The sequence below is a fragment of the Balaenoptera physalus genome (assembly GCF_965194825.1).
Source record: "Balaenoptera physalus genome assembly, chromosome: 3".
In the NCBI taxonomy this organism is placed as follows: domain Eukaryota; kingdom Metazoa; phylum Chordata; class Mammalia; order Artiodactyla; family Balaenopteridae; genus Balaenoptera; species Balaenoptera physalus.
The window spans coordinates 134,878,175-134,896,727 of NC_138890.1; the positions used below are offsets into that span (position 1 = coordinate 134,878,175).

Sequence of the window (18,553 nt, forward strand, 5' to 3'; positions counted from 1 at the left end):
ATTCAAAGGTAATTTAGTGGAAAAATAACAGTTTTTCAACTAGAACAATTATCCACATACAAAAAGATTAATTTAAACCCCACCTTTACCTCACATCATACATAAAAATTAATTCAAAGGAAATCATAGCTCTAAGTGGAAGAGCTAATACTATAAACTTCAAAAAGAAAATATAAGAGAAAATATTTGTGATATTGGGATAGGCAAAAATGTCTTAAGGATTGACATCAAAAGCATAATCAATCAATCCAGAAAAGAAAAAACTGAGCTGAACATCAAAATAAAAATCTTTTGTTCTACAAAAGATACCATTAAGATAGTTTAAAGAATTATTTATGATGCAGTAAGACCAACATCTCAATTTTAAAAATCAGCGAAAGACTGAAATAGATACTTCATTTAAGATATACAAACGGATATTTCATTTAAGATAAGCACAGGAAATTGATACTTAACATTTTTAGTCATCGTAGAAATTCAAAACCACTATGAGACAGTACTATATACCCACTAAAATAGGTATAATCAAAAAAGATAATGACAAGAGGTGGTAAGGACATAGAGAAACTGGCACCCTCATCCATTATTGGTAGGAATACAAAATGGTACAGCCACTTTGGAAAACAGTCTGGCAATTTACTGAACAGTTAAATATATATTTGCCATAAAACCCAGCAATTACAGGTACTACCCAAGAGAAATAAAAACATGTCCACACACAGACTTGTACATGAATGTTTATATCAGAACTACTCAAAATGATCAAAAACACAAAACAACTCAAATGTCTATCAACTGAATAGGTAAATAAAATGTCAGGTATCCATAAAATGTAATACTACTTATAAATAAAAAGAAATGAACTAGTGATATATGCAGCATGAATGAACCTCAAAAATGTTATTCTAAACAGCGAAAAAAAAAAAGACACAAAAGACTCCACATTACATGATTTCATTTACATGAAACTTCTAGAAAAGGCAAAACTATTTAGACAAAGCTGATGAGTGTTTGCCTAGGGTTGGAGGTGGGAGTAGGTTGAAAGCAAACACACATAACAAAACTGTATGTATGGAAGTCTAAAACTGGAGACGGTTGCACAACCGTACAAATTTATTAAAACTCACTGAACTGTATACTTTAAATGGGTGAGTTTAATAATATTTAAATTATATAATAATAAAGCTTTTAAAAAAAGCTTTACATAAAATAAAAAACCATCAGGGCCAGAAAACTACTTAATTACATAGATAATCTGGTATCAAAATGTTAACCCTAGCACCAGATTTATAAATAAAATATTATACTTGCTACAGTTACCAGCTAAAGCTGGAGTTTACCTTAAGTCCTTGAATCCCTAGGGGAAATCTTTATCTGAGATCCATGAACCACTCCCTGAAATTATAAAATATGGTATGTACATACAAATACATACCTCATCACATTTTTTTAATTGAGATAAAATTCATACAACATAAAATTAACCATTTTAAAGTGTACAATTCAGTGGCATTTAGTACATTCACTATGTTGTGCAACCACCACCTCTACCTGATTCTGAAACATAATTCTCATCCTTCCAAAAACCCCATACCCATTAGGCAGTTACTTTTTGCTCCCCTCCTCTCAACATCCCCTGGCCTCCACCAATCTTTCTGTCTCTAGGAATTTACCTGAGATATTTCACATAAATGAAGTCATATGGGATATTTCACACAAATGGAATCATACCTACTGAATCTGGCTTCTTTTACTCAGCATGTTTCTGAGGTTCACCCACACTGTAGCATGTATCAGTACTTCACTGCTGTTACAGCTGGATAATATTTCATTGTACAGATAAACCAGATTTATTTATCTATTCATCAACTGATGGACTTCTAGGTTGTTTCTATCTTTTCACTACTGTGAATAGTGCTGCTATGAACATTCATGTATAAGTATCTGTGTATCTGTTTTCAATTCTTTGCAGTAATATACCTAGGAGTGGAATTACTGAGTCATATAGTAATTCTACATTTAACTTTTTGAATAAGTACCAGACTGGTTTCCACAGCAGTCCTCACCAGGTTTTCAAAAGTGTCTATAAACCTGGTGAATTTCTTAAACATCTCTTTATGTTCTCCTAACCCAGAGTATGAGAGCAGGTTTCAGCATATACATGAAAATTTCCCATACTGAAAATCAGTCTGCTTTTGTATGAAAAATGAAAGCAAAGTTACACTAATGCCCAGAATTCTAATGACTATATATGTTGCCTTTAAATGGATAATGCACCAAACTACTGTACACTTTTCTAAGTGAGATAAAATAACTGAACTAAAAATAGTCAAACCTCTTCTATATTTGTGCCTTAGGAGGAAACTAACTTCTGACTTCAGCACCTTCTGAAAAGTGGACCAATAAAAAAATTAGTCCTACTCCACTGGACAAAACTAGGGCAGTACCTGACCATAATGTGTTTGAATCTCAGAAACAGATCAAGACTAATCTGCAATTGGCTGATGCCATTAGAATGATAACTTAAGATCCAAAGCTTCACTTGTCTAACTCCCCTGCAAAGAGAAAAATTTTGAGTTACATCTAAGCCAAGGTCTGGAAAGACTAATATACAATAACCAGATAGGCCCTGACTATCCCAAAGGACAATATTCCAGAACTCATGAAATATATCCACCATTATGCCAAGGTAAAGGCAATGATGAATAGGGAGACTGGAGCCATTTTTAAGTTTTCTTCCTCTATGATCTTCTTTACTCTTTAGGTGATCACTGTTAAGAATACCTAATTCAGTTGCTCAATAGGAAAGCTGTAATTTCTCCATAATGAAGAAATAAAATATATTATAAATTATTAATAGTTAACCTGCAAACTCAAATTGATTTTCGAAAAGATGCCAAGACTGAGGGGAAAAAACAGTCTTTCAACAAATTCTGAGGCAACTGGATATCCATATGCAAAACAATGAAGTTGGACCTACAAAAATAAAAAACCCTCAAAATGGATCAAAGACCTAATATAATAGCTAAAATTACAAAACTCTTAGAAGAAAATATAGGTGTAAATCTTCGTCACCTTGATTAGGAAACGGTTTCTTAAAAATGACACAAGCAACAAAAGAAAACAGATGAACTGCACTTTGTCAAATTAAAGACATCTGTACCTGAAAGGACACTCAAGAAAGTGAAAAGATGACCTACAGAATGACAGAAAAGTTTTGCAAATCATATATCTGACAAGGAACTAGTATCAGAATACAAAACAACTACCACAATTCAATAAGACCAACAACCCAATGAACAAGTAAAAAAAGACTTAAGCAGATGTATCTCCAAAGACATAAAAAGGCCAAAGAGCACATGAAAAAATGTTCAATATCATCAGTCATTAAGGAAATGCAAATCAAAACCACAATGAGATGTCACCTCACACCTGACAGAATGGCTATATCAAAGAGGCAAGAAACAAGTGTTGGTGAGGATGAGGACAAAAGGGAACCCCTGTGCCCAAGTGCCCATCAATAAATGAATGGATAAAGATGTGGTATATGCATATCCAATGGAATATTACTAAACCATAAAAAATGAAATCTTGCCATTTGCAACAACATAGATGGACCTAGAGGGTATTGTGCTAAGTGAAATAAGTCAGACAGAGAAAGACAAATACTGTATGATTTCACTTGTATGTGGAATCTAAAAAACAAATGAACAAACACAACAAAATAGAAACAGTTATAGAAACAGAAAACCAACAGGTAGTCACCAGAGGGGAGAATGGTGAGGAGAGGAAAGAAATAGGTAAGGGAGATTAAGAGGTAAAAACTTCCAGTTGCAAAATATATGAGTCATGGGAATGCAACACACAGTATGGGGAATATAGTCTAATAACTACATAATATCTTTTTATGGTGACATATTGTAACCAGACTTATTGTGGTGACCACTTTGAAATGTATAGAATTATCAAATCACTATGCTGTGTAATAGGAACTAACATAGTGTTACAGGTCAATTACATTTCAAAATAAACTTACAGAAAAAGAGATCAGATCTATGGTTACCACAGGTCGGGGCGGGGGTGGGGGGGTGGCTTGGGATGAAGATGGCCAAAAGGTAGAAACTTCCAGTTATAAGTAATAGGGATGTAATGTACAATACAATAAATATCATTAACACTGCTGAAGATTACATAAAAAAGTTGTTAAAAGAGTAAATCCTAAGAGTTCTTTCTCATCACAAGAAAAAAAAATTTTTCTATTTCTTTAATTCTGTATCTATATGAAATGATGGATGTTCACCAAACTTATTATGATAATCATTTTATGATGCATGTAAGTTAAATCATTATGCTGCAAACCTTAAACTTACACTGTGCTACATGTCAATTGTATCTCAATAAAACTGGAAGAAAAAATAATTTAAAAATAATAAACTTCACATGATCAGAATCTAGAAACAATGCACATAATATAGGATTATACTAATACCCAGAGAACCTTAATCTTGTCTAGAAATAAGTAACATCATTGTGCTTTTTTTCTTTCTGGAATTCTTTTCAGAAACCTAATTAGTTCACCTTTAAAAATGCTTTGCATTATTCTGACTAACTTGTATTATGCTGAAAATCCACATTAAAAAAGTTTTTATTTAAAACAATCATAAAATAAATTTACTATATAATCAATTTTTAAAAAAAGGTAGTAACAAGTGTTGGCAAGGATATGGAGAAATTGAAGCCCTCATAAAATGATGCCGGGAAAATAAAATGATGCAGCTGTGTGGAAAACAGTTTGGTGGTTCCTCAAAAAGTTAAACATGGAATTAAACATGACCCAGTAATTCCATTCCAAGGTATATACTGAAGAGAAGTAAAACCATGTGTTCAAACAAAAACTTGTACATAAATGTTTCCAACAGCATCATTCATAATAGCCAAAAAACTGCGAATACTCATATATCCCATAAATTGATGAATGGATAAACAAAATGTGGTATATTAATACCACACAATTAATCAGTCATAAAATGCAATTCGACTCTGATGTATACTACAACACAGATGAACCTTAAAATCATTATGCTTAGTGAAATAAAACAGAAACAAAAGGCCATGTATTGTATGATTCTATTTATATGAAATGCCCAGAAAAGGTAAAGTCATACAAACAGAAAGCAGACTGGTGGCTGAAAGGAACTGGGGCTAAGGAAATGCGGAACGACTGATTAATGTGTACCTGGTTTCTTTTTGCCATGGTGAAGGTGTTCACGAACTAGATAGTAGTGACAGCAGCACATATGAAGGAAAAAAAAGTTAACCCACAAAAGCCTATCTACAACAGATTGCAAAATCCCATCCACGTGAAAGAGCACAATCCACTTTCAGAATAGCCCAGTTCCTCTCAAACTTTAATGGACATATGCATCACCTGGTGATCTTGTTAAAATGCAGATTATGACTCAGTAGTTTTGGGGTGGGTCCTGAGATTCTGCCTAATAAGTCTGTAGCTGATACTCATGTATCTGGTGCAGGACCATACTTTGAGTAGCAAGACTCCAGAACTGTGGCCTTTAAATACAGTTTAGAAGAAAAGATACCTATCAAAAAATTTAAAACACAGGCAATATATGCATATTTATTTACAAAATTATCTAACTACTGCAGTAGTAGAGAACACACATTAAAAATAATGTAGAAAATACTTACTTGCAACACGGACTAACAAGGACTCGCTTTACCTATCCACCTGAAACAACTACAAAACATGACAAAATATATGAAACAATGATTTCAGACACTGAATAAAAAGCATAGTAATCCTGGAGAAGGTGGAAGGAAATGAGGTAATTCCAGATTATTGTCCACAGAGTTTCCAAGTCACAGTTCCAGGAGATGGACCCTAGAGGTTTCCCTAAGTTAAGCAGACAGAGGTGGGAGCCTGGGGAGGCCATGGCAGCTACACTGCAGTGGAAAATAACCAGAGAAGAGACAGCTGGACAGAGGGAAAGCTCTGAACATCTGCTGAGCACTCCTGTGTTTTCAAGTAAGTAATAATCAGTGAATAAGTGTTAGGCAACAACCCAAAGCCAGGGGGAAACCAACCAAATGAAGCAGAGCTAAAAATAACCAGATCTTCACAGGGCTGGGAGTTATTCAGGTTCTCATTGGTCATGGTGGAAAAACTTATAATTCACAAGGTACTAGCTAGAATACCAAGAAATATATTAAATAGTGGAGAAAATTAGCCCTAGACTGAATACTACTCTAGTCCTGCCTAAACTCATCATAAAAACAAGCCCTGAAAGGATTACATTTTTTTCCAAGAAACTATACCCCAGAACAAAGCTCAAGATGTTAATAGAAAGGGACGTTCAAGATGGTGGAAGAGTAAGATGTGGAGATCACCTTCCTCTCCACAAATACATCAGAAATACATCTACCATGTGGAACAACTCCTACAGAAACCTACTCAACGCTGGCAGAAGACCTCAGACTTCCCAAAAGGCAAGAGACTCCCCACGTACCTGTGTAGAGCAAAAGAAAAAACAAGAGACAAAAGAATAGGGACAGGACCTGCACCAGTGGGAGGGAGCTGTGAAGGAGGAAAAGTTTCCACACACTAGGAAGCCCCTTCACTGGCAGAGATGGGGGGTGGGCGGGGGGAAGCTTCGGAGCCATGGAGGAGAGCACAGCAACAGGGGTGCAGAGGGCAGCGGAAGGATTCCCACAGAGGATCAGTGCTGACCAGCACTCACCAGCCTGAGAGGCTTCTCTGCTCACCCGCTGGGGCAGGTAGGGGCTGGGAGCTGAGGCTCTGGCATCAGAGGTCAGATCCCAGGGAGAGGACTGGGGTTGGCTGTGTGAACACAGCCTGAAGGGGGCTAGCATGCCACAGCTAGCTGGGAGGGAGTCCGGGAAAAAGTATGGAGCTACCGAAGAGACAAGAGACTTTTTCTTGCGTCTTTGTTTCCTGGTGCGCGAGGAGAGGGGACTCAGAGCACCGTCTAAACGAGCTCCAGAGACGGGCGTGAGCCGCGGACCCCAGAAATGGGCATGAGATGCTAAGGCTGCTACTGCAGCCACCAAGAAGCCTGTGTGCAAACACAGGTCACTATCCACACCTCCCCTCCCGGAAGACTGTGCAGCCCGCCACTGCCAGGGTCCCATGATCCAGGGACAACTTCCCTGGGAGAACGCACGGCACGCCTCAGGCTGGTGCAATGTCATGCTGGCCTCTCCCGCCGCAGGATAGCCCCTCATCCATACCCCTCCCTCCCCCTGGCCTGAGTGAGCCACAGCCCCAAATCAGTTGCTCCTTTAACCCCATCCTGTCTGAGCGAAGAACAGATGCCCTCAGGCGACCCACATGCAGAGGCAGGGCCAATCCAAAGCTGAACCCCAGGAGCTGTGTGAACAAAGAAAAGAAAGGGAAATCTCTCCCAGCAGCCTCAGGAGCAGTGGATTAAATCTCCACAATCAACTTGATGCACCCTGCATCTGTGGAATACCTGAATAGACAAAGAATAATCCCAAATTGAGGCGGTGGACTTTGGGAGCAAAAATATATATATATTTTTCCTTTATCTCTTTTTGTGAGTGTGTATGTGAATGCTTCTGTGCGTATTTTGTCTATATAGCTTTGCTTTTATCATTTGTCCTAGGGTTCTGTATGCACGCTTATTTTTTTGTTCTTTCCTTTTAGTATAGTTTTTAGTGCTTTTTATCACTGGTGGATTTCTTTTTTGGTTTGGTTGCTCTCTTCTTTCCTTCTCTTGTTTTTTATTACTTGTAAATTTTTTTATTTTTAATAATTATTTTTTATTTTAAAAACTTTCTTTTTTCTTACTTTCTTTCCTTTCTTCTCCCTTTTATTCTGAGCTGTGTGTATGACAGGATCTTGGTGCTCTGGCCGGCTGTCAGGCCAGTGCCTCTGAGGTGGGAGAGCCGAGTTCAGGACATTGGTCCACCAGAGACCTCCCAGCTCCACATCATATCGAACGGCAAAAATCTCTCAGAGATCTCCATCTCAACGCCAAGAGCCAGCTCCACTGAACGACCCAAGCTACAGTGCTGGACACCCTATGCCAAACAACTAGCAAGACAGGAACACAACCCCACTCACTAGCAGAAAGGCTGCCTAAAATAATAAGGTCACAGACACCCCAAAACACACCATCGGACATGGACGTGCCCACCAGAAAGACAAGATCCAGCCTCATCCAGCAGAACACAGGAACTAGTCCCATCCACCAGGAAGCCTACAAAACCCATTGAAGCAACCTTAGCCACTGGGGGCAGACACCAAAAGCAACGGGAACTATGAACCTGCAGCCTAGGAAAAGGAAACCCCAAACACAGTAAGTTAACCACAATGAGAATACAGAGAAACACACAGCAGATGAAGGAGCAAGGTAACAACCCACCAGACCAAACAAATGAAGAGGAAACAAGCAATCTACCTGAAAAAGAATTCAGAATAATGATAGTAAAGATGATCCAAAACCTTGGAAATAGAATGGAGAAAATATAAGAAAGGTTTAACAAGAACCTAGAAGAACTAAAGAGCAAACAAACAATGATGAACAACACAATAAATGAAATTAAAAATTCTCTAGAAGGAAGCAATAGCAGAATAACTGAGGCAGAAAAACGGATAAGTGACCTGGAAGATAAAATAGTGGAAATAGCTACTGAAGAGCAGAATAAAGAAAAAAGAATGAAAAGAATTGAGGACAGTCTCAGAGACCTCTGGGACAACATTAAACGCACCAACATTCGAATTATAGGGGTCCCAGAAGAAGAAGAGAAAAAGAAAAGGACTGAGAAAATATGTAAAGAGATAACAGTTGAAATCTTCCCTAACATGGGAAAGGAAATAATCAAGTCCAGGAAGCGCAGAGAGCCCCATACAGGATATATCCAAGGAGAAACACGCCAAGACACATATTATTCAAACTACCAAAAATTAAATACAAAGAAAAAATATAAAAGGCAGCTAGGGAAAAACAACAAATAACATACAAAGGAATCCCCATAAGGTTAACAACTGATCTTTCAGCAGAAACTAGGCAAGCCAGAAGGGAGTGGCAGGACATATTTAAAGTGATGAAAGGGAAAAACCTAGAACCAAAATTACTCTACCCAGCAAGGATCTCATTCAGATTCGACAGAGAAATTAAAACTTTTACAGACAAGCAAAAGCTAAGAGAATTCAGCACCACCAAACCAGCTTTACAACAAATGCTAAAGGAACTTCTCTAGGCAGGAAACACAAGAGAAGGAAAAGACCTACAATAACAAACCCCAAACAATTAAGAAAATGGTAATAGGAACATACATATCAATAACTACCTTAAATGTAAATGGATTAAATGCTCCAACCAAAAGACACAGACTGGCTGAATGGATACAAAAACAAGACCCATACATATGCTGTCTACAAGAGACCCACTTCAGACTTAGGGACAAAAACAGACTGAAAGTGAGGGGATGGAAAAAGATATTCTAAGCAAACGGAAATCAAAAGAAAGCTGAAGTAGCAATTCTCATATCAGACAAAATAGACTTTAAAACAAAGAATGTTACAAGAGACAAAGAAGGACTTTACATAACGATCACGGGATTCCAAGAAGAAGATATAACAATTATAAATATTCATGCACCCAAAATAGGAGCACCTCAATACCTAAGGCAAATGCTAACAGCCATAAAAGGGGAAATCGACAGTAACACAATCATAGTAGGGGACTTTTAACACCACACTTTCACCACTGGACAGATCATCCAAAATGAAAATAAATAAGGAAACACAAGCTTTAAATGATACATTAAACAAGATGGACTTAATTGATATTTATAGGACATTCCATTCAAAACAACAGAATAAACTTTCTTCTCAAGTGCTCACGGAACATTTTCCAGGATAGATCATATCTTGGGTCACAAATCAAGCCTTGGTAAATTTAAGAAAATTGAAATCGTATCAAGTATTTTTTCCGACCACAATGCTATGAGACTAGATATCAATTACAGGAAAATACCTGTAAAAATTACAAACACATGGAGGCTAAACAATACACTAGTTAATAACTAAGCGATCACTGAAGAAATCAAAGAGGAAATCAAAAAATACCTAGAAACAAATGACAATGAAAACACAATGACCCAAAACCTATGGGATGCAGCAAAAGCAGGTCTAAGAGGGAAGTTTATAGCACTAAAATCCTACCTGAAGAAACAAGAAACATCTCAAATAAACAACCTAACCTTACACCTAAAGCAATTAGAGAAAGAAGAACAAAAAAACCCCAAAGTTAGCAGAAGGAAAGAAATCATAAAGATCAGATCAGAAATAAATGAAAGGGCTTCCCTGGTGGCGCAGTGGTTGAGAATCTGCCTGCCAATGCAGGGGACACGGGTTCGAGCCCTGGTCTGGGAAGATCCCACATGACGTGGAGCAACTGGGCCCGTGAGCCACAACTACTGAGCCTGAGCGTCTAGAGCCTGTGCTCCGCAACAAAGAGAGGCCGCGACAGTGAGAGGCCCACGCACCGCGATGAAGAGTGGCCCCCACTCGCCGCAACTAGAGAAAGCCCTCACACAGAAACGAAGACCCAACACAGCCAAAAATAAAAATAATAAATAAATAATAAATTAAAAAATTTAAAAAAAAAAAGAAATAAATGAAAAAGAAATGAAGGAAACAATAGCAAAGATCAATAAAACTAAAAGCTGGTTCTTTGAGAATATAAACAAAATTGATAAACCATTAGTCAGACTCATCAAGAAAAAAAAGGGAGAAGACTCAAATCAATAGAATTAGAAATGAAAAAGGAAAAGTAACAACTGACACTGTACAGATACACAGGATCATGAGAGATCACTATAAGCAACTACATGCCAATAAAATGGACAACATGGAAAAAATGGACAAATTCTTAGAAAAGCACAACCTTCTGTGACTGAACCAGGAAGAAATAGAAAATATAAACATATCAACCACAAGCACTGAAATTGAGGCTGTGATTAAAAATCTTCCAGCAAACAAAAAGTCCAGGACCAGATGGCTTCACAGGCAAATTCTATCAAACATTTAGAGAAGAGCTAATACCTATCCTCCACAAACTCTTCCAAAATATAGCAGAGGGAGGAACACTCTCCAAATCGTTCTACGAGGCCACCATCACCCTGATACCAAAACCAGACAAAGATGTCACAAAGAAAGAAAACTACAGGCCAATATCACTGATGAACACAGATGCAAAAATCCTCAACAAAATACTAGCAAACAGAATCCAACAGCACATTAAAAGGATCATACACCATGATCAAGTGAGGTTTATCCCAGGAATGCAAGGATTCTTCAATATACGCAAATCAATCAATGTAATACACCATATTGACAAATTGAATAAAAACTTTATGATCATCTCAATAGATTCAGAAAACGCTTTTGACAAAATTCAACACCCATTTATGATAAAAACTCTCCAGAAGGTAGGCATAGAGGGAACTTATCTCAACATAATAAAGGCTATATATGACAAACCCACAGCCAACATCGTCCTCAATGGTGAAAAACTGAAACCATTTCCACTAAGATGAGGAACAAGACAAGGGTGCCGACACTCACCACTATAAAAGCAATCCAAAGAAATAAAGAATCCAAGAAATAAAAGGAATCCAAATCAGAAAAGTAGAAGTAAAGCTGTCACTGTTTGCAGGTCACATGATACTATACACAGAGAATCCTAAAGATGCTACCAGAAAACTACTAGAGCTAATCAATGAATTTGTTAAAGTAGCAGGATACAAAATTAATGCAAGGAAATCTCTTGCATTCCTATACACTAAGGATGAAAAATCTGAAAGAGAAACTAAGGCAACACTCCCATTTACCATTGCAACAAAAAGAAAAAAACACCTAGGAATAAACCTACCTAAGGAGACAAAAGACCTGTATGCAGAAAACTATAAGACACTGATGAAAGAAATTAAAACATGATACAAACAGATGGAGAGATATACCATGTTCTTAGATTGGAAGAATCAACATTGTGAAAATGACTATACTACCCAAACAATCTACAGATTCAATGCAATCCCTATCAAACTACCACTGGCATTTTTCACAGAACTAGAACAAAATTTCAAAATTTGTATGGAAACACTGAAGACCCCGAATAGCCAAAGCAATCTTGAGAATGAAATACGGAGCTGGAGGAATCAGGCTCCCTGACTTCTGGCTATACTACAAAGCTACAGTAATCAAAACAGTATGGTACTGACACAAAAACAGAAACATACATCTATGGAACAGGATAGAAAGACCAGAGATAAACCCACGCACATATGGTCACCTTATTTTTGATAAAGATGGCAAGAATATACAATGGAGAAAAGACAGCCTCTTCAGTAAGTTGTGATGGGAAAACTTGACAGCTACATGTAAAAGAATGAAATTAGAACACTCCCTAAAACCAAACACAGAAATAAACTCAAAATGGATTAAAGACCTAAATGTAAGGCCAGACACTCTATAACTCTTAGAGGAAAACATAGGCAGAACACTCTATGACATAAATCACAGCAAGATCCTTTTTGACCCACCTCCTAGAGAAACGGAAATAAAAACAACAAAAAAATGGGACCTAATGAAACTTAAAAGCTTTTACACAGCAAAGGAAACCATAAACAAGACGAAAAGACAACCCTCAGAATGGGAGAAAATATTTGCAAACCAAGAAACTGACAAAGGATTAATCTCCAAAATTTACAAGCAGCTCATGCAGCTCAGTGTCAAAAAAACAAACAACCCAATCCAAAAATGGGCAGAAGAGCTAAATAGACATTTCTCCAAAGATATACAGATTGCCAACAAACACTTGAAAGGATGCTCAACATCACTAATCATTAGAGAAATGCAAATCAAAACTACAATGAGATATCACCTCACACCAGTCAGAATGGCCATCATCAAAAAATCTACAAACAATAAATGCTGGAGAGGGTGTGGAGAAAAGGGAACCCTCTTGCACCATTGGTGGGAATGTAAATTGATATAGCCACTATGGAGAACAGTATAGAGGTTCCTTACAAAAGTAAAAATAAAACTACCATACGACCCAGCATTCCCACTACTGGGCATATACCCTGAGAAAACCATAATGCAAAAAGAGTCATGTACCACAATGTTCACTGCAGCTCTATTTACAAAGCCAGGACATGGAAGCAACCTAAGTGTTCACCGACAAATGAATGGATAAAGAAGATGTGACACATATATACAATGGAATATTACTCAGCCATAAAAAAAAACTATATTGAGTTATTTGTAATGAGGTGGATGGACCTAGAGTCTGTCATACAGAGTGAAGTTAAGTCAGAAAGAGAACACCAAATACCGTATGCTAACACATATATATGGAATCTAGAAAAAAACAAAAATGGGGGCTTCCCTGGTGGCACAGTGGTTAAGAATCTGCCTACCAATGCAGGGGACACTGATTCGAGCACTGGTCCGGGCAGATCCCACATGCCACAGAGCAACTAAGCCCATGAGCCACAACTACTGAGCCCGGGTGCCATAACTACTGAAGCCTGCATGCCTAGAGCCCATGCTCCACAAGAGAAGCCACCGCAATGAGAAGCCCGTGCATCGCAACGAAGAGTAGCCCCCTCTCGCCACAACCAGAGAAAGCCCACGCACAGCAACAAAGACCCCATGCAGCCAAAAATAAATAAATGTATTTAAAAAACAAAACAAAAACAAAAAACAAAACAAAAACCAAAAATGCTTCTCAGGAGCCTAGGGACAGGACAGGAATAAAGATGCAGATGTAGAGAATGGACTTGAGGACATGGAGAGGGGCAAGGTAAGGTGGGACAAGGTGAGAGAGTGGCATGGACATATATACACTACCAAATATAAAATACATAGCTAGTGGGAAGCAGCCACATAGCACAGGGAGATCAGCTCGGTGCTTTGTGACCACCTAGAGGGGTAGGATAGGGAGGATGGGAGGGAGATGCAAGAGGGAGGAGATATGGGGATATATGTGTATGTATAGCTGATTCACTTTGTTATAAAGCAGAAACTAACAAACCATTGTAAAGCAATTATACTCCAATAAAGATGTTAAAAAAAGAAAAAAAGATGTGAATAGAAATGCAAAAATATTCATCACCCAAGGAGGTAAAATTCACAATGTCCCGGCAGGCATTAAAAAATAATCAGGTAAGCAAAGAACCAGGCAAATACAACCTATAATATGAGTAAAAATAAATAAGTAAAAAGGCATCCAAAAATGAGACAGAAAATATAAAATAGTAAACAAGGACAGTGAAAGTTACTATAGTATAACTATATTCCGTATATTCAAGAAAATTGAGAAAAAATAAAACAGCATGTTTGGAAGAAATATGGAAAATATTAAAAGACCCAAACCAAACTTTCAGCAAAAAAAAATCTAAATCTAAGATGAAATAAAGTTGGTAGGATTAAAAGCATATTTGACATTGCAGAAAAAAAGATGAATAAAGTTAAAGCCATTTAAGAGCTGTCCAAAATGAAACACAGAGAATAAACACCAAAAAAAAATAATAAATAAGAGTGTCACTAGGCTCTGAGACAACTTAAAGTCAACCTAAGTTTAACTGAAGTCCTAAGATTACTAGAAGGGGACTATTTGACATAAAAAATGGCTGAAATTTTCCCAAATCTGATGAAAACTAATAAACCCATGATTTGAGAAGCCCAATAAATTCAAGCATAAGAAACATGAGAAGAATTATGTAAAGTCACATCATAATTAAACTGCCAAAAGTCAGTGATGAAATTAAAAAACAGCCAAACATCCCATCAGAGCCGTATGCAAAGCAGTAGGAAAATACTGACCTATAATGAAGGGAAAAGTCAATTAATTAAAACAGATCAGGGAGTAACACAAATGAAAGTAATAGTCACAAAAACATTTAAACAGTTTTTAAACTGTATTCTGTATGCTCAAAAAGCTGGAGGAAAGTTAAGTAGACACATGGAAAACAAACACACACAAAAATGAACTTCCAGGAAAGAAAACTATAATGTCCGAGATGAAAAAAATGCACTGAATAGGATTAAGGACAGATTAGATAATGAACAAGCAAAGATTAATGAATCTGAAGATAGAGCATTAGAAAAGACCTGAAATGAAATGCACAAAAAATGAACATAGCATTAGTGAATCATAATACATATTCATGACTGAAGGGAAATTTACAGCACGAAATGTCTGTATTAGAAAAAGGTCTGAAATCAAGGATCTCACCTTTCCTCCTTTAAAAAACTAGAACAAGAAGAGCAAATGAAACCCAAAGTAAATAGAAGAAATGAAATAAAGGTAAGAGTCTAAATTTACAGAAATCAAATAGAAAAAATTTAAACTTTTAAAGAGTACAGTAAAAAACAGTTATTTTAAAATTTCATTTTAAAACTAGAAAGTGAGCAAGAGAAGAAAGGAACAGAGACAAACTACAAAACAGCCAGAAAACAATTAACAAAATGGCAGTAAGTACACAACTATCAATAATAAAATGTAAATAGACGAATTCTCCAATCAAAAGAGAGTGGCTGAATGGATAAAAAAAGAAGTTGCAGCTATATGCTGCCTATAGGAGACTCACTTCAGATATAAGGACACACAGACTGAAAGTGAAGGGATGGAAAAAGATATTCCATGCAAATAGAAACCAAAAGAACGTTGTGGTAGCTACACTTATGTAAAACAAAATAGACTTTAAAACTAAGACTGTAAGGACTTCCCTGGTGGTGCAGTGGTTAAGAATCCGCCTGCCAATGCAGGGAACATGGGTTCGAGCCCTGGTCTGGGAAGATCCCACATGCCACAGAGCAACTAAGCCCATGCGCCACAACTACTGAGCCTGCTCTCTAGAGCCGATGAGCCACAACTACTGCAGCCCAGGCACCTAGAGACTGTGCTCTGCAACAAGAGAAGCCACCGCAATGAGAAGCCCGCGCACCGCAAGGAAGAGCAGCCCCCGCCTGCAGCAACTAGAGAAAGCCCACATGCAGCAACGAAGACCCAATGCAGCCAAAAATAAACAAATAAATTTATAACAATAAATAAATAAATAAAAAATAAAACTAAGACTGTAACAAGAGACAAAGAAGGGCATTACATAATGATAAAGGGGTGAGTCCAACAGGAGGATATAATATTTGTAAATATTTATGCACCCAACATAGGAGCACCTAAAGTATAAAGCAAATATTAACAGTCCTAAAATTCCATTTAAAAAGAAAGCTACTCACTCAGCGCATACAGTTTTTCCTGCTGATGTATGTGCAGATACTAGAACAGACTGATTATTATCAACACACTGAATGGCTTCTCTTTGAAAAGCATCAAGAATGAATGGGTATTCCTATAAAAAAAATTAGTATCTGTATGAAGACACCTAGACACATCATAGTACACTTAAAACCAAGAGACGCTACCCCTAGAAGCATTCTGGGAGCATTTCTTTATGAGTCTATATGGGAAATATGCCACCCACTAGAGAAAATTAGGAAGAATTAAAAAAAAAACTTTAACCAGACAGCATAGAAGTTATTTCTACTATCTGATCTTTCAATTATTATATGTTTACATATATATTAATTACAACACAATAATCATTACCATTTATCAAGAACATGCTTTATGGTGGGCACTGTGCAACACATTTTCCACATACTAATCTTCACAGCAACCCCTAATGTAAGTATAATTTCTTTTCACAGATGGGAACTCTGAGGCTCTGAAAAGGCAAGGCCTCAATGAAGTTCATTCAGCAAAGGCAGAATAATATATCTATTAGACTTGAAGAGTTCATGTTTACCCCACCATACTGCCTTTTTTACTTAAGAAAATGACTTGGAAAATTTATATTACTCTTTCACCATCTATCAGGGTTTCAAAATCCATTTACTATCAGCAATAGAGTTTAAGTTTCATTAGAAGCTTGTTCAACTCCCAAAACTATATGCAAAACTGATTGTACATATGCATTTTTTTCTAGAGAAAGATCAGTACTTTTCATTAGATTCATTAAAAAGGTTGAGAATTATTTTAATTTTTAAAAATCTTATCACATGATACTTGGTTTTCAGCATGGTTATTGATTTGGTTCTCACCATATTTGACTTCAGGTGGCGGCTTCTTAGTTTGTACATATACATGTGTGTATATACATATATACACACACACTGGGAAGTGTAAGAATCTCATTTAAAAGTTTATCTTTAAGATTTTTAGGAAAACAGACTCACAAAACTGTACAAACCGTACTGCCCAAAGTACAAACCTTTGCAGCTTTTCCAACGCGAGGTTTAAGTGGTAGATAATCTTCATCTGCAGGAAGTGCAACCTGATGTTAAAAAAAAAAAAATCAATTTACTATTCGAGAATTGATGCATTCAACACTCCTTAATCAATGATGGTTTGAAAAATAAAGGTGATGAACTAAAGTGTTTCTGACAGTCTTAGACACTGTAAAATTAAATAACCACCTTTGAGAAAAAGTCAAAATGCAAAAGCTACAACATTCAAAAAACTTCTATTAGTGTTTATCTGATAGTAATCTAATTAAAAGCACTTAAGTCTATCTCACAAAAGAAACTGTTTATTAAGGTCTAGGATCTATCTCAGCTATCTTTGTATTTTCTATATCTAATGTACTTCCTGACATTAATGAATGCTCAAAAAAGCAGAATGGACATAAAAAAGGGATGCCACTATATGAAAGAAAACTATGTGGAATAAAATGGTATTATTCCCTGCAACAGGAAACTAATTTTCCTCCAGTGAAGATTAAGATCTGGAGAGCAGTTCACAATATATCTAAATTCCCAATACGTAAGCGAATTAATGTATAAATAATCAACAAGGGCAAAGTACGGTACACACAGAAGTTAGAAATAATTTCTAAGAGCAAAATTTCAACAAACAAGTATGAGGTAAGATTAGCTGTCTTAGAAATATTGAGAGATTGTTGGTAAATCTGCAATTCTATTACAATCAAGATGATGTGTGTAGTGTTTCAAAAAGGAATAACTAGAACCTGACTGTAATTAAGTGAAACGATAAATTATGAAACTCAATGAACAATACCCAGTATAATAACTGTGTTAGAAGCAATGTGAAACTCTAAATAGAATCTATAAAGGGGTAGAATTTGGTAGTTTATCCAGCACACATTACGAAAGGATTAATTTGAGTTGTTTTTATTAATGAATGAACCCTTCCGGGGACAGGAATAGTCTTCATCAGTCTTCCCCTTGAGACTACATATTCCCCTTTATTATGACGCCAAGAAACTTCTAAGTAGTTTCTGACTCCTAGGTAGTTTGACAATAAGAGGACTACTTATCCATTAATTTAAGGGAATGTCCTTCTTTTGTTATACCATACCATGAGTATGATGAAAGTGATTCTATCCAAAGAGCACAACCTCCGGCGCACTGACAAAATCAAATTTCGGAATCTGAAAATCTGAAGACTAGACCCTAAAT

The 18,553-nt window shown here is 36.7% G+C and overlaps 1 protein-coding gene across 3 annotated transcripts in view; it reads right to left on the reverse strand.

Moving 5' to 3' along the window:
* MTREX (Mtr4 exosome RNA helicase) overlaps window positions 1-18,553 on the reverse strand; it is a 130,985-nt gene that overhangs the window by 102,898 nt on the left and 9,534 nt on the right. For 2 of the 3 annotated variants that reach the window (XM_082457589.1, XM_082457588.1), the window contains exons 4-5: window positions 17,347-17,409; window positions 16,313-16,425 (exon numbers count right to left, since the gene is read on the reverse strand). In XM_082457589.1, coding sequence (XP_082313715.1) covers window positions 16,313-16,425; window positions 17,347-17,409 — 176 coding nt within the window. The remainder of the gene's footprint in view (window positions 1-16,312; window positions 16,426-17,346; window positions 17,410-18,553) is intronic. The other variant, XM_082457590.1, reaches the window with a different exon arrangement.